Here is a 23,888-nt window from a genome sequence, read left to right as displayed (position 1 = left end):
AGTGTGTATATGTTTTTGTGGCTGTGTTTGTCCCCCCAACATCGCTTGACAACCGATGCTGGTGTGTTTATGTTCCCGTAACCTAGCAGTTCAGCAAAAGAGACCAATAGAATAAGTACTAGGCTTACAAAGAATAAGTTCTGGGGTCAATTTGCTTGACTAAAGGCGGTGCCCCAGCATGGCCACAGTCAAATGACTGAAACAAGTAAAAGAGTAAAAGCGTAAAAGAGCTTATTATATATTGATTTAAAATTCTACCATGCTCTACTCTGTTTTCATTCTACCAGAATTGCTTTGCTCTCTGCCATTTACAATTATGAGAGTTCCAGTTGATATGATCAACAGAGCAATCTACTTATGAAAATTAACGTGCAAGTAGCTGAGCGTTCCAGAGACATGCATACACTTAACATAGCTGATTCAGCACAATACAGACTGTGAGAAGGTTAGCCCTTTGAATTATAGGTACAACTCATTTTTACCAGCTGAGTGAACTGGATCAATGAGAAATAAAGTGTCTTGCTCAAGGATGCAATGCCCCTGTAGGAATCAAGCTCATGAACTTATGATCATGAGTCAAATACCCTAGGCATTATCGTTTGACAGAAATGACACTGGTGCTAAGTTTTATCAGCTTTTCATGTCTTTTTAACCCTTTCTTTACTGTATTTATTTTGAGATGCTCTGTGTTTCCTCCAATTACTTAAAATATAACAAAGAATTTAGTAAAATAACTTAGTTGTCATTCAGCTAGTGTTAGGAACATATATTTACTTACTTAATTTTTTACTTGTTTCAGTCATGTGACTGTGGCCATGCTGGGGCACCACCTTTAGTCGAGCAAATCGACCCTAGGATTTATTCTTTGTAAGCCTAGTACTTATTCTATCGGTCTCTTTTGCTGAACCACTAAATTACGGGGACATAAACACACCAGCATCATTTGTCAAGCGATGTTGGGGGGACAAACACAGACACACAAACATATACACACACATACATATATATATATATATATATATATACATATATACAACGAGCTTCTTTCAGTTTCCATCTACCAAATCCACTCACAAGGCTTTGGTCAGCCACTAAAGTTAGGTGGAAGATTTTAATTCAAATCATATGAAAACAAGACATTTGTATTCAGAGCCAGAGCCGGTTTCAGCCGGGTTGGTAACAAAAGGGTTAATCTTTTTGACGAGATTAAGGCATAGAGATGGGGACTTGTCTGCATGGACAACTATTGGTTTTTCCTTATGATATATTTCACTGACCCTTGCATCATGGAATGAAGCTTTTACTTTGGAAATACATGATCAACCCAAACTGATGCAGGGCAGGTTTTAGATCAGCCATAGGTAACTTGTAACACACAGGACTTTCTAAATGGCATGCCTACATGAAGAGATTCCTAGAAAACTTTTAATAGAGAAACTCACCTGATAATAAACCACATCTAATGCAGCCTGCTTCTTGCAAAGGGTTACCTATGTTTGTTTTAGACATACTGATGAAAATATATTTTTTCTTTTATTCTTTTTTTCTTTTACTTGTTTCAGTCATTTGACTGCGGCTATGCTGGAGCACCGCCTTTAATCGAGCAACTCGACCCCAGGACTTATTCTTTGTAAGCCCAGTACTTATTTTTTCGGTCTCTTTTGCCGAACCGCTATGTGACGGGGACATAAACACACCAGCATAGGTTGTCAAACAATGCTAGGGGGACAAACACAGACACACAAACATATACACACACATACATATATATATATATATAATATATATATATATATATATACATATATATGACAGGCTTCTTTCGGTTTCCGTCTACCAAATCCACTCACAAGGCATTGGTCGGCCCGAGGCTATAGTAGAAGACACTTACCCAAGGTGCCACGCAGTGGGCCTGAACCCGGAACCATGTGGTTGGTTAACAAGCTCCTTACCACACAGCCACTCCTGCGCCTATGCTGTAGATAAAGAAGTAAATTTCAACAAGAGCAACAAGAACTCCAACAGCATCTCCTACAATAACACCACCAAAGACATCAACAGTTAAAGCAACATATAAACACATATACATTTATAACTTACCTGAACAATTTAGAGTTACACAGAATGGTGGACACATGGTGTTATCCTTTGCTATGTGGTAGCTTCGTAAGCACTTGAAATACACAAAACATTCCAACTCATTTTCATAGAATAGGTGAGGTAGATTCTAAAGACAAGAAAAAAAAATAGATATGTATATATGTATATGTATATGTGTATGTATTTATATATATATATATATATAATTATATATACATATGTATGTATGTATGTATATATGTATGTATATCTATGTATATGTATATATATATATAATATATATATATATATATTATATATATATATATATATACATATATATATATATATATATATATATATATATATAATATATATGTACATATATATATATGCATATATAATTATATGTATATGTATATATATAATAATTATTTGAGGGAATATTAATCCTAACTTATATATATATATATATGTCTATATGTATGTGTGTGTATATATATATATATATACATACATATGCACATATATATACAATGATGATGATGATATATCTATATATATATTTAAGAACATGAACCAAAAATAATTGGGAGGAAAACTAAAAATGAACAAGAAAGTTAGATATAAAAATTAAAAAAAAGGTAACAAACAAACACTGGAAATTTCTTGAAAACTGATAAACTTCTCATAATTCTTAGACAATGTTGCAGATAACAAATTTCTTAAAAGCTTCTGATACAAAAAAAGGAATATAACAATGAAAACCAGTAGAATTTAGTTTCATCAGACTGGTGACTTGATTTAATGTGTTATCTATCTCCAGCTTGTGCTAAAATTAACTAATTTGACATCAACATCTTTTCTCCCATAAGTTTTTATCAGATTTTTCCTTGTTCTTTGCCTTTTTTTTGTTTTTGTTTTTGCACGACTAATTTTCTTTTTCTATCTTACCTTGATTCATTCAGTAAAATACACTATATATACATATATATATATATATATATATATAATATATATATATTATATATATATATATATATCGATGTGCGTGCATGTGTGTGTCTGTGTATAAGCCAGTTGATGCCATTGAAAATAGGCAGCTGTTTCATTCAAATTCTTTAGATATATTTTATGATGTGTGTGTGCATGTGTGTATGTTATATATTATTCATGCAAATATATATACATGTATAAATATATATATACACATACACACAGACACAGACACACACACACACACACACACATATATATATATTGTATTTCAGAATGAACATTTTTGTTTCTTGTTGTCTTTTTTTTTGCCAAATAAACACATGCACTATAAGTTCATTCTTCAGTCATTTATTACTGTTCTTATTCCAACTCATGTCCATTGTCTGGAAATCTTCTGTCACTCATCTGTGACCTCCTCAAGGACACTTTCTGTCTTTGTGAGTGCTCTTGCTCCACTTATTCCATTCTGTTCTTCTATGTGTTCTTTATATGCACATGTGTCTGTGTTTGTGTGTACATGTGTACATGCATGTGTTTGTGTGTGTGTGTGTGAATGATTGTTCTTAGTAGCACTATGACTCTCCCCTCAGCCCTGTCCCCTATCTTGTTACCACTGCTGTTGCTCTTGAACCCAACTTTTTGTACTGGTCTTGTAACTCATGGTACAAAATGTCTGGTTCAAGAGCAGCAGCAGCAGCAGCAGTGAGATAGGGGACAGGGCTGAGGGGATTTGAAACCAAACTATGCAAAGTCAGAGCAAACACTGTGAGATACTTTATCCAACACTCTAATGACACTGCCAATGACTTTACTGCGTAACATAAGAATTGAACTAGAAACCATGTAACTGACGTACTTCCAGACCAAACTTCTTAAGCACACAGCCACAACTGCAACCACAATTCTTGCCAGTCTCCCCTGCTTAGGTAGTTTGATATAACTTGTGGTGGTTGGGTGGCAGCTAGACAGCATCAGAAAGAAAAAGAAATGCCCTGTGGTATTTATTGCAACTTTTACATTCAGGGCCGTCGTTGAGACCCTTGCAACACTTGCATTCACAGGGGGCCTCCGCGGTTGAGTGCATAGATGAGTCATCTATTTACCTTGGTTAAGATGTTGAACAAGAATTAAAGTATGTTTAACTGAAAATTTAAAGAAATGAAATGGAAATACATTGTACCTACAAAACTTCCTGTAAAAATATTACATTGTAACATGAACATATACCAGACTATGGACTATCTATGATATCTTTTGAACATGAACTTAGCTCTCAGCTTGATTATTCTGAATTGATCTATGATTTCATGAAGTGAAAAGTGCACCGTGTTTGTCTTTGAAAGTTGCCTGGATTATAAAATTGCTCTTTTATTCATATCTGGAAGTCTTACTTATTGAAATTTGTAATAGACCTAAATGAATTTAACTTGTACTTTTAAAGATGTTCTTTAGGATAACATGAAATATTGAACTTCAGATAGAATAAAATGAAATATAGCTATGAATAAAAGGTGTGTAGATTATGAATTTTGATTGAAGGGATGGGGCCTTGAATCAAAAATTTGTAGGGGCCCCTAAAATTCATGTGACAAAGCTGTTTACATTCCAAGTTCAGATCCCTCTGAGGTAAGCTTTGCTTTTTATTCTTCAAGGATCAATAAAATGAAGTACTGTTCAAGTACTGAGCCTGATTTCATCAAGTGAGCCCTTTCTTTCAAAAATTTCTAGCTTTGTGGCTAAATTAAAAACCATCATTATTTGAAAGTTCGAGAAATGACTTTGTTAAATTGGTTCCCTTGATGGAGAGTTAATAGTTATACTGCCAGTACCTATATTGTTATCTCTTGTCCATCTGTCATCTTCCTTCATTGGTAAGCAGTCACGTGTATAGAATTTATTCCTTCTTTTTAACTATTGCTATTGTTGTTGTTGGTGGTGGTGATGGTGGTGGTGGAGGTGGTGATGATGCTTTTTTTACAGAGACAGAGATAATCCATGATTAACATTAAAATAAAAATTGAATGCTGGATTGGCAGAATTGATAGAATATTGGACAAAATACCTTGAAATATCTAGTTATGTGTAAGGCAGCAAGCTGGCAGAATCATTAGCATGCCAAACCAAATGCTTAGCAGCATTTTGTCCATCTCTACGATCTGATTTCAAATTCTGCTGAGGTTGACTTTGACTAACATCCTTTTGGGGTCAATGAAATAAATACCAGTCAAGTACTAGAGTGTATGTAATTGAATTAACCCTCCCTCAAAATTGCTGGCGTTGTACCAAAATTTGAAATCAATATTTAGTTACATGTAAGATGGTGAGATGGAAGAATTGTTAGCTTGTTGGGAAAAATGCTTAGTGGCATTTCATCCATCTATATGTTCTAAGTTCAAATTCCTCTAAGGCCATCTTTGCCTTTCATCCTCCCAGGGTCAATAAAATAATTACCAGTTGAACCCTGGGGTTGATGTAATCAATTTCTCCCCTACCCCAAAATTGCTGACCTTGTGTCAAATTTGAAACCAAAATATGAAGCCAGTATGAAGTTATATGTAAACCATTATGTTCTGGGATCAAATCCCACTGAAATCAACTCAGCCTTTAAAGAAATGGTCAGTAAAATGAAGCACCAATTAAGGACTGAGGTTGATTTAATTGACTAAACTCCCTCCCTAAATTTGAAGTCTTAACATTCCAAAGTGCATGTTAAAAAATTAACCACCATCTGAAGACACAGTTCAAAATTCTGCAAATAAGGAAGCATTTATGCCAAAATTGAGAACTCTTCAGCCAGAGAGGAAATTTACCAAAGCCTTATTTAGATCAGAGGTTCTCAAACATTTTTTATCTATGGACCCCTTTGATTACTATTTTATTCCGGTTGACCCCCACCCCGCTAGCCATTTCATGTTTAAAAACTAGTTTTAAAGAAGCTTCTTCCAAAATTCCTATTGGGTTTTTCACATATTCATTTGTGTAGTTTGAACTAAGTACAATGGTAGAGAAAGAAACCTCTCTGTTTCTTGCAATACATACAGCTAAAGTAAAAATGTTTCAGGAGCCCTTAAAATATTGTTGTGGATCCCCAATTTATTATTATATTGCAGCATGGACACCCCAAAATCTTATATTGAACCTGGGGGTTCATATGGACTCCAGTTGAGAACCACTGGTTTAGATTGGTTAATTTTTTTACTCAATGAAAAATAAACACCTTAGGGAAACAATTTTATTTACCAAGTCATTTATATTTTAATTATAGATTTATTTAATTATATTCTTTTATTCTTTTCTTTTACTTGTTTCAGTCATTTAACTATGGCCATGCTGGAGCACACCTTAAAGGGGTCTTTTAGTCAAAGAAATCGACACCAGGACTTATTCTTTGTAAGCTTTTTGCTTATTCTGTAGGTCTCTTTTGCCAAACACCCCTAACTTACAGGGATGTAAACTCACCAATATCGGTCATCAAGTGATGTTTGGGGTACAAACACAGACACACACACACATAAGTATATATAGTACAGCCTTCTTTCAGTTTCCATCTACCAAATTCACTCACAAGGCTTTGGTCAGCCCGAAGCTATAGTAGAAGAGACCTGCCCAAGGTGCCATGCAGTGAAACTGAGCCTGGATTCATGTGGTTGGGAAGCAAGCTTCTTAACATGCATATATATATATATATATATATATATATATATATATATATATGTATGTATGTATATATGTCTGTATATGATGGACGTTTTACTGTTTCCTCCTATCTATCCACAAGACTTTAGTTGGCCCGAAGTTATTGTGGAAGACTTTTGCCCAAGCTGCCATGCAGTGGGACTGAACTGGGAACCATGTAGTTAGGAAGCAAGCTTTTTACCACACAGCCATACCTGTTTCCTAAAAAATTAGTAAATTTCTAAAGAATTTAGTAAATGATATATTTACTAAAAAAAATTTTTAACTTACATTTTGCATTACCTTAAAAACGCTGTGTAGTGCATATATAATTATATGTTAGGTTTTAAGGTGTTTATCCAAGTAAATCAGCTGCTCTCTAAAATTTACCAACGGAAGCATTATTCAGTTGAGTGGCTAAGCTCCCTGGCATTAAACTAGTAACCATGTTAAACAGTTACCTTGACATGTAAGCATGTAATATGCATGCAATGCTACAATATTATTAGCATAATAACAAAACCACATCTCCAGGGAAATGAACTGGTTTAATTCCTTTCATTATTTGAGAACTGCATCTAATACCATCTGCAATCTTTGCTCCTGTTTCAGTTATCAAATAACAATTATTCATAGAATCCAGATTATTATTTAAAGCTGCAGGGACCGATTCTACATTTTGTTCACAATCAATATTTGTGTCATTGTCGTTTATTTGATCTGAACGAACCAGCATACCCTGTTCACCCTTAACAATTACGGCCACATTATTACCTGCTTGAGATATAAATCCTGCTTGTTATGGCTCATCATTTCTTCTGCATCGATACCAAAATTGAGCTGCAGTTTCATAAGACATTGTTATTAGTGATCGCTATTGTATGCCCATCAAAGCAGATGGACTAAGATGTCTTCCTAAGTGAGGGATTTTCCAATAACTCAGAAGCATGCAGCTCAAATACGCATTAATAAAACCTTTATTTGATAAATATGCTCTAATCCCATTTTAACACTTGTGACCGTTCTGTCAGCAATTCCGTTTGATTCTGAATGTTATGGAGATGTTTTCATGGAGTCATATAATCTTATTAAACTATGTACATAAGCTAATATGAAATTCCCAGGCATTGTCAAAAATTAATGTTTCCAATACACCAATTCCGCAAGACACATTTCTTAAAATCTCTTTAACTTTTTTGCTTCTTTATTCATAACTCTTATTGCTTCTAGCCACCTAGAATATGCATCAATAAGTGAGAATAGTCCTAAATTCTTCGCATAAAGCATGATTTATATGCACATATACCCAACTGTTTTGTATTTTTTCAGGTTGTTTGTGCTCTAAAGGAGATAACATTGGTTTTATTCTAAACACATTAGAATCTTGCATATCATTCCACATCTTTACAGCAATCTCACCACAATGCTTTTAATTTCAATCAATTCCTTGTTGCATCTGATACACAATGCACACCACATACACAGATTTTATGTATGTACTCAATCAGGTTAGTAGAACATGTATTTCTCCATTACATAAGATGCCACCTTCAGCATCCAACTTATTTTTCAATAGTGCAAATAGTCTTTCAACAACAAAACAATTGGTTCAGTTGTTATTAAAAATTCTTTTCAATGTGCCAGATAAAATATTATCTCTAGTAGTTTTCAATTTTATATATCTTTTCATATTTCATAACAGTTTTTAAAAGAGATGGACAGAAAGAAAATTATTATTATCATTATTATAGTTACAATTATATGAACCAAAATAAATAAATTCACACCAACGCATGCATTATTAGTATGTGGTATTTCAGATCACTTTACATAAAATATTTTGTAATCAAATAATGTTCTTTGTAAAGCTTCTTTATGATGCATTCAGATGTTAATTTTGATAAACCAAAATTGTTGCTGGAAGTAAATTCTGGTAAGTTTTGACCTGACTCCAATAGAAATTTGTCCTCAAGCAGAAAATACCAAGTTCTTTTAGTGCACCATATAATTGCCAAGGCTTTCTCAGAATATATTTGAGCCTCTTGTTTCTGCTATCATTAATATTTTATCAAATATAATACCAAGATTACTGTCTTGTTGAACTATTCCTGATAAAGCCTATATTCTTGCATCATATATTCAATAGACCAACAATTAAAATTTCTTTTTCTACATTGCCAAACATAGGATCAATTATCACCAGCTCTAATGGAAGAAAACTTAACAAATATAAATATATCATCATCATCATCATCATCATCATCATCATCGTCGTCGTCGTTTAACATTCGCTTTCCATGCTAGCATGGGTTGGACGATTTGACTGAGGTCTGGTGAACCAGATGGCTGCACCAGACTCTACTCTGATCTGGCAGAGTTTCTACAGCAGGATGCCCTTCCTAACGCCAACCACTCCGAGAGTGTAGTGGGTGCTTTTACGTGCCACCGGCACACAAGGGCCAGTCAGACAGTACTGGCAATGGCCACACTCAAATAATAGTAATACTAGTATAGAAATACAGAACAGTCATAGAAGCACCAAATAATACTCAATATAAAACTAGTTCAAGAGGTAGCATTATGAGAATATACAACAATGCTATAAACATTAACTGAATCTCAACAAAATTCTAATAACCGTATATTTCAAAATTTGCAAACCACTAGATATGATAGGACTCTAGATAATCCAATACCACAATCTAATAACAATAGTAATACACAAACAGTGAATTTACTTAACGCTCTTATAAATGTTTCCACAATAAATTCAGCTATACACTACAGCTCTGTTTTGGTTATATTTGGGTTACTGACTGGCATGTTGGAATTCCCATATCATGTGGTTTCATATTCAGTATAATTTGCTATATATATAGTATGTCATTGTGCTAGGGTTCCAAGTTTATTACTAAACAATATAGTGCAAATTAAATTTACATTTCTTTTTGGGACCTCATTTTCCATTCTTTTAGCCCTCAAGAATTTGGGCACAAAACAGTGCCACCAAATTTTAAGCAGGGATATAACAAAAGTTTTCCATTAAGATTTGTGATTAAATTAATGAGTAAGGTTAACATTTATGATGAATTTACCATTTTCGATAGGTGTGTGGAGCACTCATAACACACCCAGAATATATGCCCCTAGTATAAATGCTTTTGTACCCAGATAATGTCATCAAAATAGTGCAATTTTTGCGGTCTGACCAGCAGGGTTGGATTAAGACCCATCAGGACCCTAAGCACTTAAAAGATTTTGGTGCCCCCATAAAAGATTATGTAATTCAAAATATAAACAATAACAATGCATAAAATAAATTTTTATTTTTCAAAACGAAACAAAACAGTAAGAGGGAATTTATTTTTTATACTTCCATTTTATTTATATTTGAAAAGCTTCCTCCTATTTTTTCGAATTGCAAAGTCTTTGATTAGATCCTCAAAATTAATCTTAGGTAACATATCTACATCTATACTTAGTAGAGATAAAGACATCCTAAATGTTATTTTAGCAAGTTTTAAATTATTTGTTTTGTGCCATAAACCATTTACCATTTCTGTGGTGCCCCCTACTTTCCTTGATGCCCTAAGCAGGTGCTTATTTTGCTTAATGGTTAATCCACCAGCCTCAGTGGTAGTGATGGCAGTGTTTCTTGTAGTCATGATGGAGCACTTCCTTCAACAGTACAGTTAATCATATATCAACCTCAATACATTACTGTGAAGGTGGATGGTCTAGTGGTTAGGGTGTTGCAATCACAGTCACAAACTCATGGTTTCAATTACAGGACTTAGTGGTCCCTTGCATTCTTGAGCAAAACACTTCATTTTACATCGCTCCAGTCCACCCAGTTGTAAACAAGTGTCCAGTTGAGGGAAAATGTTGTGAACTCAGTTATTTATATGCCATGGAAACTAAGTAATGGTCCCTGTGACACCCAAGATTCAAGACTACTTAATTTGCTTTACAATTCTTGACTGAACTGGAAATTTTTAAAATTAATTTTGCATGAAAGAAAAGCTAAGTCAACCAGGGTGAAACATTAATTCAGAACATAAAAGAACATAACCAAATATACAAAGACATATTACCAAACACACTGTGGAGGCACATGGCTTAGTGGCTAGGGTGTTAGACCATGGTCGTAAGATTGTGGTTTCAATTCCTGGACCTGCAACATGAATTTGTAATCCTGTGGCGGACTGGTGTGCCATGCAGGTGGAGAATTTATACACGATGGAAACCAGGAAATTGGCCCTTGTGAGTCAGCATGACTCAGGGAGATAATTTTTCACTCTTAACCCAGCACTCTGCTCCCCATTTCACTCCAATGTTGATATAAAATTTATAAACAGACTTGTAGGTTTTGTTTTATACTTTACCATAAGAAAACTAATCCAAAATTGAAACATTTGAAGAACATCTGTATCCATTTGGTTTCTCATTTTTCAAGATAATTCATTTGTAGAGAACTGCTGCTTCAATAAAGCACTCCCTATAACTGCCCTGATCCATCATTTGAATACTAGCAAATATGGCGTACACATCTATTGTCATTGACAGCTAGGAATCTTGAGTATGTAAGATTAAGTGTCCTTCTGAGATGCATTGATACAAAGCCTGGGAAAAAAATTATTATATTTGTTCAAGATGTCAAATTTAACAGGCCCTAATCTGAAATGTGAATTAGAAATGTGAGCTGGATAGCAAACAGCTCAAACACTAGCATAAAAGAAATAGAAATGCTGAGATGGATGGGCTGCTGTGTTAAACTCTTGCAATAAGCTTCCAACAGTCAAGAAATTCCCAGCACTTTTAACCTGCAGTTACAGAAACCTATTCCATTCTGTTTCTTTAATATGTAATTTGCCAATGTTATTATTGAAAGCTTTAACAGAAACCTTCACTTCAATATACTTCTGTATATTTCCAGCTTTTGCAATTATTCTTAAAGGATGCTGCTTTCAAATCCCGGTGTCCTTTAATGCAGAACACATAAATGGACGTTGATGTTCTTTGTTTAATACAAATGTGTTTGCTGTTTCATTCATTCCTTCGATAGAGCACACTGTATCATCATCATCATTTAACGTCTGCTGTCCATGCTGGCATGGATTGGATGCTTTGACCAGGGTTGGCAACCTGGAAGGCTACACCAGACTCCAGTCTGTTTTGGCATGGTTTCTACAGCTGGGTGCCCTTCCTAATGCCAACCACTCCAAGAGTGTAATGGATGCTTTTATGTGACACCAGCATAAGTGCCATTTGCAGAACACCAGTATCTTCCACAATTGTGGTTTTACTTGGCATGATGGGTCTTCTTCTCAAGCACAGTATAATGTCAAATGGACTCAGTCAGGGCCTCTATGAGGCCCAACACTTGAAGGACAGCATACTATCAAATGGTCTCGGTCCTTGCCTCCATGAGGCCCAATGCTCGAAAGGTGCTTTTACGTGCCACCAGCATGGGTGTTATTCGCATGACACTGATATTTGCCATGACTGCCATTTTACTTGGCTCGGTGGATCTTCTCAAGCAGAACATAATGTCAAATGTCTCAGTCATTGCCTATGTGAGGCCCAACGCTCAAAAGGAGCTCAACCACTTTGCCTCCATGAGGCTCAATGCTTGAAAAGTGCATTTTACCTTCCACATGCATGGGGGCTGGTTACGTGACACCAGCATCAGCCAAGACTCTGTTTTCACTTGGCTTGATGTGTCTTTTCATGCACAGCATATTGCCAAAGGTCTCAGTCACTAGTCATTGCCTCTGTAAGGCCCAAAGTTTGGAGATCATGCTTCACCACCTCATCCCATGTCTTCCTTGGTCTACCTCTACCCCAGTTTCCTTCCACAGTTAGGGATCAGCACTTCTTTACACAGATGCCTTCATCCATATGCATCACATGACCATACCAATGCATTTGTCTCTCTTGCACACCACATCTGATGCCCCTTCTGCTTAACTTTTCTCTAAAGATGCTTACACTCTGTCAAACATGTACACTGACATTGCACATCCAGCGAAGCATACTGGCTTCATTTCTTTCAAGCCTACGCATGCCATCAGCTGTCACAGCCCATATTTCACTGCTATGTAGCATAGCTGTTCACACACAGTCATCATAAAATCTGCCATTCACTCTGAGAGAGAGTCCCTTTGTTGCCAGCAGAGGCAGGAGCTCCCTAAACTTTGCCCAGCCTAATCTTATTCTGACAGCTATGCTTTTGGAGCATCCACCTCTGGTACTGACTTGAACACCTAGGTAACAGAAGCTGTCTACTACCTCTAGCTTACCTCTACAACAGATGATGGAGTCTATTTTCTGCACATTTTCAGTGTTTATTGTATTTGTGCTTCTACCAAACACAAAAGCTATTTTCTCTGTTAACCTTCCTCTGATATTACTGCACTATTTATGAGGCCAAAGCTTACACCGGGTACATCTTACAGAGTTACTACCTACACTTTTTCTACAGATCGAGCAGGGCTATTTACCTGAAGGGATTTGTGAGTTGTCAACCTTTCTACTTACTAGGGGAGGGTCACCAGGGAGGATCTTTGTATTTAAGAGCAGCCATGCATCCTGCTAGCTGATGGTGATTTGAATGCAGATACAGGTGAGGCTTTTTGGTAAAGGATCTAGTTTCCTAATCGTGTAGTTTTTATGTTTGCTTAATGCCATTCTGTAATGCTTCAGGTAAGTGGCTTCTACCATAGCCTGGCTTTGATAAATACCTTATTATTAAGTGGAGAGCTATCAAGTAGAAAGTGTGCATGAAGCCATCATATTGTGTGTGTGTGCCTGTGTGCGTGTGTGTATGTGTGTATCATTATTATCATCCTCATCGTCATTGTCATCATTGTCATCATCATCATCATCCTTTTACATTTGCTTTCTTGTATTGGATTGTGTAGGAATGTGTGTGTGTGAGTGTAAGCATATAACATATGTGAACGAGTGTGCATGAGTGTATTTGTAGTTGAGTTTACTGGTGCAAACTGACGGGAGAAAATCTCTTGCTATGAATAAAATACAGAACAGTAAACTTTAACTAGATTTAATACTTTAGTGTTTAAACCAGCTGTATCCAGCCCAAATATTCTACACAATTTATGCTCAAACTGGCTAGAACCAGCATCTCACACCTACCCTGCAATGTCATTTTAAAAATAAGCAATTACATCTTTCCTATCTTGAAGCTACAAAATAATATCAGATAAATTTTTTTAAATGTGAATAAATAAGGATTACTTTTGACAAATTAATCTGAATGCTAAAGGGTTAAACATCCAGTCTATCACTTACAATCAGCAACAAATAATTACTGTTTCATGGAAAAGTAAACAAATTAAATTGGACTACAAAATGGAGACAGTCAGGAAAATAAGGTGAAACAAGCTTTGCAGATGCTTTGCCTCACACAGAAATAGCAAGAGCTCCACAGATGTATTGCAGGTTCTTCTGAATCCATTGCATTACTGGAATCACTTTGACATCATCAGCAAGTTCCTAAGTGTCACAAACATTCAGCCCTTGAGGCTGTATGCTTCATCTGAGTAGAGTAAGAAGGACTTAATTAGTCTTCACCTACAGAAAGGTTCCACCTGGGGTCTTTTGTCATCCACAGCCACTTTGAGCTGCTTTCAGCTTCTATGTCTAGCTTCTTGGTGGCTTTCTTCATTTGTCTCAGTTCCAGAGATATCTTCTGCAGAAAATAACATAATACAATAATGCAGCTAACTTCAGTAAGGAATGAAACTGCTATCCTTTGATAAGGGTCTCGTTGACTAAGTTCTGATATTTGCCTTTTTTTTTTTTAATGTTCTTTTTCAGATGGTGAGAAACGTCGTGTCTGTCCTCCCAGTGTGCTGTAAGTTCAGACGCAATGATTGCTTTTGCAATAACATCCCATGCAAATAATAGAAAAATAAAAAAAAATTAAATACTATATTATTGATAGGAAAATGTTAGACATCCTTCTGAATCAAGAATTAAAAAGTCAATGTCTGCTGCCATCTAAGACTATAAACAGCCTTTGGCAGTTAATCATTAATGGGGCCTGGCTATTTGGTTGATTAATTCTACTGCATAACAGATGTTGGTTTCACCATTACCAAAAAAAAAATCTCATCGGTCTGAATAAACCGCTTCAGTGAAAAAACATAGAAATATAACAAGTTTTACATGATACAGTAGCTTTCATTTGTTGCATATATGCATTATAGTTATGTAGTTCATTAATATGGAAGACTTTACAGTTATAAGGCATCTTGACAGCTGTCAGAATATGAGAGTGAAGTTCTCTATCAAGGTCTTCCATAAAAGAAACATCAGTGAGTAATATTTTTTTTTTTTTTTTGTTAGTATATAAAAAGCCAAGGCAGCAAGCTAGCAGAATCATTAACACACCAGGAAAAATGCTAAGCAGCATATCATCCATCTTTATGTAATGGGTTAAAATTCTGCCGTGTTCAGCTTTGCTCTTCTTCCTTCCAGGGTTGACGAAATAAATACCAGTTGAGCATTAGGATCAATGTAATCAACTTTCCCCTTCCCTTAAAACTGTTGGACTTGTGCTGAAATTTGAAACCAGTATATAAAATGCTGCCAATGGGCATAATCATTAGAGTGATGGGCGAAAAAATGCCTTGTGGTATTTCTTCCTGCTTTTTATATTCTGAGTTTGAATCCTGCAGAGATTCTTCCATCCCTCCAGGATTGATAACATACCATACCAGTCAAGTGCTGAGGTCAGTGGTATCAACTAACTTAAGGCGGCGAGCTGGCAGAAACATTAGCACGCCAGGCGAAATGCTTAGCGGCATTTCGTCTGCCACTACGTTCTGAGTTCAAATTCCGCCGAGGTTGACTTTGCCTTTCATCCTTTCGGGGTTGGTAAATTAAGTACCAGTTATGCACTGGGGTCGATGTAATTGACTTAATCCGTGTGTCTGTCCTTGTTTGTCCCCTCTGTGTTTAGCCCCTTGTGGGTAGTAAAGAAATAGGTATCAAGTAACCCTCTCCTCTCAGAATTTATGGCCTTGTGCCAAAATGAGGAACAAAAGATATAAGTGAAGGTTTGCATATCCAAGTTGTAAACCAGAATGTTACCCCAGGGTAGCTGAAATATTGCAGCGGGTGCATTTTTCAAGAAGTTCATTAGCTATATTATTTTTTCTGATATTTCATTTACTTGTAGATAAGCTATGAATATTGTATCTTTCAAAACACTGAAATAAGCATTGGAAAAAAATTACTGATTAGCAAAATAATTTATTTAGAGTAACTTTGTTAATTAGTACAGTATTTTGAAAGTAAAGAAAAGTTTTGCTCTTTTTTTCTTGGAAAAACTAAAAAGTATTGAGTAAAATTGTATTTTAAGTTTTATTTTCATTTATGCTTTTAATGGTTTCATTTATCAGACTCTGAACATATGGAAGCATCTCTTTGAAAAGTTCAGTTAATCTTATCAAACCCAGTACTTATATTTCTTCATTTTTAAGTCTGGTGCTTATTCTATCAGTTTCATTTCTGCTTGAAGCACTGAGTTACAGGGACATAAATAAACCAACACTAGTCACCTAACACTGAGAGAGAGACAATCACAAATATAACGACATATTAATTACACACATACACACACACACATTCACATTCGAGGCACTGATCAACTCAGAGCTATAATAAAACTCACTCATCCAAGGTACCCTGGAGTGGGACTGAACATAAAACCATGCTGTTGCAAAGAAAACTTCATAACCACACTGCCATGTTTGTGCCAATGTTTGTTTACTTCTTTGCCTGTTTCTATGAAGCTCAACATGAACGATTTCCTGAACAACATTATCTGAGTGAATCAACATTTCCTGTAAAACTGAAGACTATCAACGTCTTTTTAAAGTCATTCATCCAGAATACAGCAAACTCGTAACTGATGCCTAAGTAATAAGCAAAGCAAAGCAAGGCAAGACAGAATAATGTAGTTTGTATCAAATGAAGCAACAGTTATTAGATACTCTTTACTCTTTGCTCTTTTACTTGTTTCAGTCATTTGACTGTGGCCATGCTGGAGCAACACCTTTAGTCGAGCAAATAGACCCCAGGACTTATTCTTTTGGATGCCTAGTACTTATTCTATCGGTCTCTTTTGCTGAACCACTAAGTTACTGGGACATAAACACACCATGATCAGTTGTCAAGTGATGTTAGGGGGACAAACACAGACACACAAACATACACACACACATACATACATATATATATATATATATATATATATACATAAACATATATATGACGGGCTTCTTTCAGTTTCCGTCTACCAAATCCATTCACAAGGCTTTGGTTGGCCTGAGGCTATAGTAGAAGACACTTGCCCAAGGTTCCACATAGTGGGACTGAACATTGGTCAAATTATACTTTTATTCTTTCACTTGTTTCAGTTATTTGACTGTGGCCACCTTTAGTCAAACCATGTGGTTGGTAAGCAAGCTACTTACCACACAGCCACTCCCCCAGATATCTACAGTAACGGATTAACAATCATCATAAGTTACTCACAGTCAAATTTTTATTGCAGTATTTAAATACTAAAACTATGTATTGCTTAAATGTATGAGTTCTGTACATGGCATTGTAATTTCATTTTCAAAATTTCCATCAAAGTCTTTCATAAAAGCTTTAAATTAAAAGTAATAGAATTTAGTACATAAAACTGTGAGTGTCCAGTCCACAGGTCATTCACCAGTCTCAAAGATGTTGTCATATAGCTTAGAGAAATCTTTATCATCTCATTATTTGTTAGCATTACATCAACAGGAAGGTTGTTGACACCTACTGCTTTGCTGCTGGGAAGATGTTGCTCTCATGTTGGCTTCCAGAATTTCTGGTAAGCAGTGTTACATGTTACTGTCACTATTCAACTCATTACCAGACTAAGGACCCTCATCATATTTCTTCTACATCTTCAGGTTGTCTTTCATTCCTGTCAGGACTTGGCCCTCCTCAGCCTTGATGTTGCATTGGTAAAATTATTCTTTTATTCTTTTATTCTTTTACTTGTTTCAGTCATTTGACTGTGGCCATGTGGGAGCAACACCTTTAGTCAAATCAAATCGACCCAAGGACTTATTCTTTGTAAGCCTAGTACTTATTCTATCGGCCTCTTTTGCCAAACTACTAAGTTACGAGGACATAAACACACCAGCATCAGTTGTCAAGTGATGTTAGGGGGATAAACACAGATACACAACATATACACACACATATATATAAACATATATATGACGGGCTTCTTTCAGTTTCCATCTACCAAATCCACTCACAAGGCTTTGGTCAGCCCGAGGCTATAGTAGAAGATATTTTCCCGAGGTGCCACGCAGTAGGACCAAACCCGGAACCATGTGGTTCATAAACAAGCTACTTACCACACAGCGACTCCTACGCCTTGACGTTGCTTTTGTAAAATGGCAAATTCTTCTAATTTTTACTTTTCTGTTATGACACTGAAGCTATGTTGAAGGCCTTTTTTTCTGCCTCTCTTCATTATCTTTCCCACCATGTGGCTTTGTCTTAACCTGGTTTGGTTTTCTACGTACTACTATGGGAGTCTCTTTGTATGTCTACTCATTCTCCTCCGAAGGAAAACAAAGAGCCCTGATTGAGACCCTCCGATCTATTTACAGGCGAACATACTCAGGAATTCAAAGCTACATCAGGGATCCAAAGAACTGTATGGCTGCAGCACATGAGAAAGAAAAGCTATTATATCATAGGCATAGGAGTGGCTGTGTGGTAAGTAGCTTGCTTACCAACCACATGGTTCTGGGTTCAGTCCCACTGTGTGACACCTTGGGCAAGTGTCTTCTACTATAGCCTCAGGCTAACCAAAGCCTTGTGAGTGGATTTGGTAGACGGAAACTGAAAGAAGCCCGTCATATATATGTGTATATATATATATATTATATTTATGTGTGTGTGTGTGTGTGTATGTTTGTGTATCTGTGTTTGTCCCCCCAACATCACTTGACAACCGATGCTGGTATGTTTACGTCCCCGTAACCTAGCGGTTCAGAATAAGTACTAGGCTTATAAAGAATAAGTCCTGGGGTTGATTTGATTTGACTAAAGGTGGTGCTCCAACATGGTCACAGTCAAATGACTGAAACAAGTAAAATAGTAAAAGAATAATTTTACCAATGCAACATCAAGGCTGAGGAGGGCCAAGTCCTGACAAGAATGAAAGACACCCTGAAGATATAGAAGAAATATGATGAGTGTCTCTGCTAGGGTGCCTAGTCTGGTAATGAGTTGAATAGTGACAGTAACATGTCATGCTGCTTACCAGAAATTCTGGAAGCCAACATGAGAGAAACATCTTCTTAGCAGCAAAGCAGTAGGTGTCAACAACCTTCCTGTTGATGTAATGCTAACAAATAATGAGATGATAAAGATATCACTAAGCTATATGACAGCATCTTTGAGACTGGTGAATGACCTGTGGACTGGACAGTCACAGTTTTATGTACTAAATTCTATTACTTTTAACTTGAAGCTTTTATGAAAAACCTTGTATGAGTGTGGTAAGCTAGTGCAAGGAAAATGGGGAAAAAATCTTAACTGACCAGGCAGCAGGACAGAACAGAACAGAACAGACATGACTGGCCACCAATATTTCCAACCTTGTGCCAATGTTAGAAATCAATATATATTAAAATTCTATAACCACAAATTAACAGTGACCATGAACATGGCAATGGTTTATTGCCTGATTTGAATATTACAGCTCATCTAACCTTGCTATACTGTAGTAGTAGTAGTAGTAGTAGTAGTAGTAGTAGTAGTAGTAGTAGTAGTAGTAGTAGAAGGAGAAGGAGGAGGAGGAGTTGCTGTTATTGTTGTTGCTGTTGCTGTTGTTGCTCACGACATTGTTGTTTAACTGCAGGTCACGCCACCACCACCACCGTTACCAACACAAGGACTACAACATCCAAGTGTGTTCTTCTCTCTCTATGACAGCAACGATTTGACTCGAGGCGGATTTGGCTGCCGTTTCTAGCACATCATATGGTCCTACACCACACTCATAGATATCCTCTTGTTGCCTGCACCTATATTGTACATCTCAGTAATTAAGGCTTTATCTCTCTATATATAAAGCTGAAGTTGTCTGTGTATGGCAGGTTTGGTAGCCTTCAACTAACACCATCTCCTCCGAGACCCTGCAGCACAAGTTGACCAAAATTGAGAGTATGATAGAAGAAGGCTTGCTCTTCCTTCCGTAGAAGAAAAAATTCAAATCGGACCATGTTAACACCAAAAATTATTTACATCAAAAAGGTACTTTTTTTTCAATGAAAATCCCTATTTTTTACGATTTTTTGACTACTGTGTCACCATTTTACGGTGTATTTCAACCAGAAAAATGCTCACTTAAAGAGAATAACAAGCTACATAATGCAAAATTTTTACTTTTCAAAAATTCCAATTCTAAAGGGTTGAAAAGAAAACAAGCCCAAGCAACGCTGGGCTATACTGCTAGTTTAAAAAAAAAAAACTTTGCTTCTTTCACAGCTTGACTTCTTCCAAATTTCTCTGCTCACAATTAGTGCATGCCAATTAATTTGTTCCCTACAAATTGCACTGTGTAGTGAGTTTTATCAACCCTCTACTTTCCATGCATAAATGAAAATACCTCAAACAATCTAGTCAATCGAATTAACATGTTTTTACTTACAGGAGTGAAAATAATTTTCACTGTTGCTGATTTGTTGCTTGGGATTTCAATACTGAGTGGGATTACAGTAAATGCACAACTGGAACCTAAAGAGAAAGAAAGCAAAAAATCATTCATTTAGTTCTGTGTATATGTATGCACACACACACACACCACACACACACCACACACACACACACACACACACACACACACACACACACACACACACACAGACAGACATGCATCACACATACTCTTAAAAACTTTTTACGTAACCAAATCTGTGTTGGAATTTTACATGATGTTAAATTTATCACAGAAATGAACACTTCAGCAATTCACATTCAGACTTTTCCAAACTACAACACAGACTGGAATTAATGTGACAGACTTCTTCTTCTTCTTCTTCTTCTTCTTCTTCGACTTATTCTTTGTCTTCTTATTCAGATTAAATTCAACTCTTCATCAACCCCATATAATAGTTTTACCATTGTGAACCAGGATTTTCTGCACCTGAAGAGTTCTGGTATCGTATCATCATCATCATCATTATCATCATCATCCTTCTCCTCCTCCTCCTCCTTCTTCTTCTTCTTCTTCCTTCTCTTCTTCTTTTTCTTCTTCGTTTTCTTCTTCTTCCTTTTCTTCTTCTTTTTCTTCTTCCTTTTCTTCTTCTTCTTCTTCTTCTTCTTTGTCGTCATCATCATTGTTGTTGCTATCATCATCATCATCAGCTGCATCATCATCATCATTTAATATCTCTTTTTCCATGCCAGCATGTGTGTGATGGTTCGACAAGAACAGACAAGCCAGAAGGCTCTGCCAGTTTCTATGTTTGCATTGGTATGATTTCTGCATCTGGATGCCCTTTCTAACACCGAACACTTAACAAAGTGCACTGTGTAATTTTTACATGGCACCAGCATCAAGAATGCTAAGAGCTAATGAGAAAATGCCTTTAAAATGAATACTTGACCAAGCAGAAGTAGCAGCCAAATTTTCTGCAATTCACACTCTACTAAGTGATGGATACATTATCTAATATAGCTCTAGATACAAGATGTTTGATATTTTGCTAATGTGAATATGATATAGCTGAGTGCTTGAAGGGTCTATTTCATAACCATGAAGTCTCTGACCTGATCCCATGGTAGAGCATATTGAAGGAGTGTCTTCTAATACCATAGCTTTGTAAGTGAAACTGTGTAGTCTAAAACTGTGTGGTGGCCCCTTCACTGGATTGCACCTGTGATTCAAAGGTAGAGCTTTATCATTTGTTGTGTCATGCTGATGATTCTGCCAGGGAATTAAATTAAAGGTTCACATGTATGTAAACTTTTAGTTTAATTCCTTGGTGGAGTGAGTAAGTAGCTCATGGCTAGAATAGATTTCATCATAGGTTTGCTTAATCAAAACTAAATTGAGATGAAATAACAACAACAATAAAGAAGAATATAAACCGGTATCACAGACCAGGCCGTCGTTCATACTATCCTCCTCTATGGTTGTGAAACATGGCCTATGAGGGTAGTCGATCAGCGAAGGCTGGAGGTGTTTGGCAATGACTGTCTCCGCCGCATTCTTCACTGCCGACGCATTGATCGGGTTGCTACAGCTGGTCATCATCATCGCCTGAATCTCTGGCCCCTCCCTCTGGTGCTTCTACAATGGCGCTTAAGGTGGTTAGGTCATGTGGCCTGGTGTCCAGAGGGTGAGCTGATTCGCGATGTCCTCCTCCCACCTCCACTTCCCAACTAGTGCAAATGCACGGGTGGGCAACTGAAGACCTGGGAAATGACAATAAAGGAGGACCTCTCCGAACTCTCAGGTCCACAGGTGGTCAGTCTGCACAGATGGACCCACGAATGGCTCGCTATCTCCAGTGACCTGGCACAGGACCGTTGAGCATGGGTTGCCATGGTTCGTGATGCCGTCAGGACCAGAGAAGAATCCAGCTCAACACCATCACAAGTACAACTACAAGTAAGTACAGACTAGGTATGCTCAGAACTCCCATCTGTCTTCTATGTCTATAAAGATTTACATAATATTCCACAGACTGAAATACAGAAGAAAGCTGGGGAGGTTACCGCAGGATGCTAAGAACAAGAGGATAACTTATCATGACTCAAGCAGATTTAAAGTATAAAGCCTCCCTACCCACTAATAAATATGCAGTCTATCAGCAGTATGTCCAATTCAGTCATCCCCATTCTAAATCAAGCTAGAAAACAGAGATCAACATGAGTAGTAGTATCAATGCTTTTTGCCATCAGGTCACAAAATATATTACTAACTTGCCCAACCAGAGACAGACTATTAACAAATAGCTGTTTATAGAATACACAAAATAGACAGGATTAAATTCTTTTGTCTTAATTTTCATAACGGTAATGCAAACATTAGTAAAATTTAAATAATAAGGTAAGTTAGTAACCACTGACAAGGTCATGTGATACACTGAAACTTGTCCAATCCACTGCTTTTATCCTGGTCACAAAATGAAATACATTAGTCTAGCCACACCATTTATGTTTACAGTAATGTTAAAATTATGTGTTCACTAAAAATACACAGCTCAAAGTTTAGCTCACAGTTCTATTTATTCAAATGCTATTTACTTATTATACTAATATACTTAGTAGTACACACCAATTTTCTCACACACTTGGTTCCATGCTGTTACCAGATTTACAGAACGCCTGTAAAAATAATTCTGGACAAATTTCTAGCAGAGTGTCACTATGTTATTAATGGCATTTTTGATAATGAACCTTCATGACACACCTTGCACACCTTGATGTATTCACTACAAATATTGGAAACATTCTTCCAACCTTCCAACTATAATATTATGAAGGTGCAAATAAAGGTGTCATGCTGGCAGAATCACTAGCACGCCAGACTAAAAGCTTTGTAGTATTTCTTCTGTCGGTACATTCTGAGTTCGAATGCCACTGAGGTCAACTTTGTCGTTCATCTTTTCAGGGTTGATGAAATAAGCACCAGTTAATCTTTTTGATACCAACAGGGCCAAAACTGCCTCTGGCTCTGTAGTACAACTGTTTTGCTTTCATAAGTATTGAATTAAAATCTTCTACCAAGCCTTAGTCACAATTTATGTTTCCAACACTAACTTAATAAGAACTAAGTTATTTTACTAAATTCTTTGTTATATTTAAAATTAATTGAATGAAACACAGAGCATCTCAAAATAGATATGATAACAAAATAGATATGATAACTAAAGTCAGTGTAATTGGCTGGCCTAATGCCCCAAAAGTTTCGGGCCTTGTGCCTATAACAGAAAGGATTATGAAGATGAAAATATCTAAAACAAAATCTAATTCCCCCACTAGAAACCTACTCTGGAAATGTAACTGTGAAAAATATTTATTGATGTTTTCTT

At 36.4% G+C, this 23,888-nt stretch overlaps 1 protein-coding gene across 1 annotated transcript in view; it reads right to left on the bottom strand.

Moving 5' to 3' along the window:
• The window catches only part of LOC115215434 (cilia- and flagella-associated protein 65-like), a 1,408,515-nt gene that overhangs the window by 746,023 nt on the left and 638,604 nt on the right, over positions 1 to 23,888 (bottom strand). Inside the window, exons 18-19 of the mRNA XM_029784597.2 lie at positions 20,498 to 20,583; positions 2,101 to 2,227 (exon numbers count right to left, since the gene is read on the bottom strand). Coding sequence (XP_029640457.2) covers positions 2,101 to 2,227; positions 20,498 to 20,583 — 213 coding nt within the window. The remainder of the gene's footprint in view (positions 1 to 2,100; positions 2,228 to 20,497; positions 20,584 to 23,888) is intronic.

Source organism: Octopus sinensis, linkage group LG9 (assembly GCF_006345805.1).
Source record: "Octopus sinensis linkage group LG9, ASM634580v1, whole genome shotgun sequence".
Taxonomy (NCBI): domain Eukaryota; kingdom Metazoa; phylum Mollusca; class Cephalopoda; order Octopoda; family Octopodidae; genus Octopus; species Octopus sinensis.
This window is presented reverse-complemented; position numbering and strand designations above follow the sequence as displayed.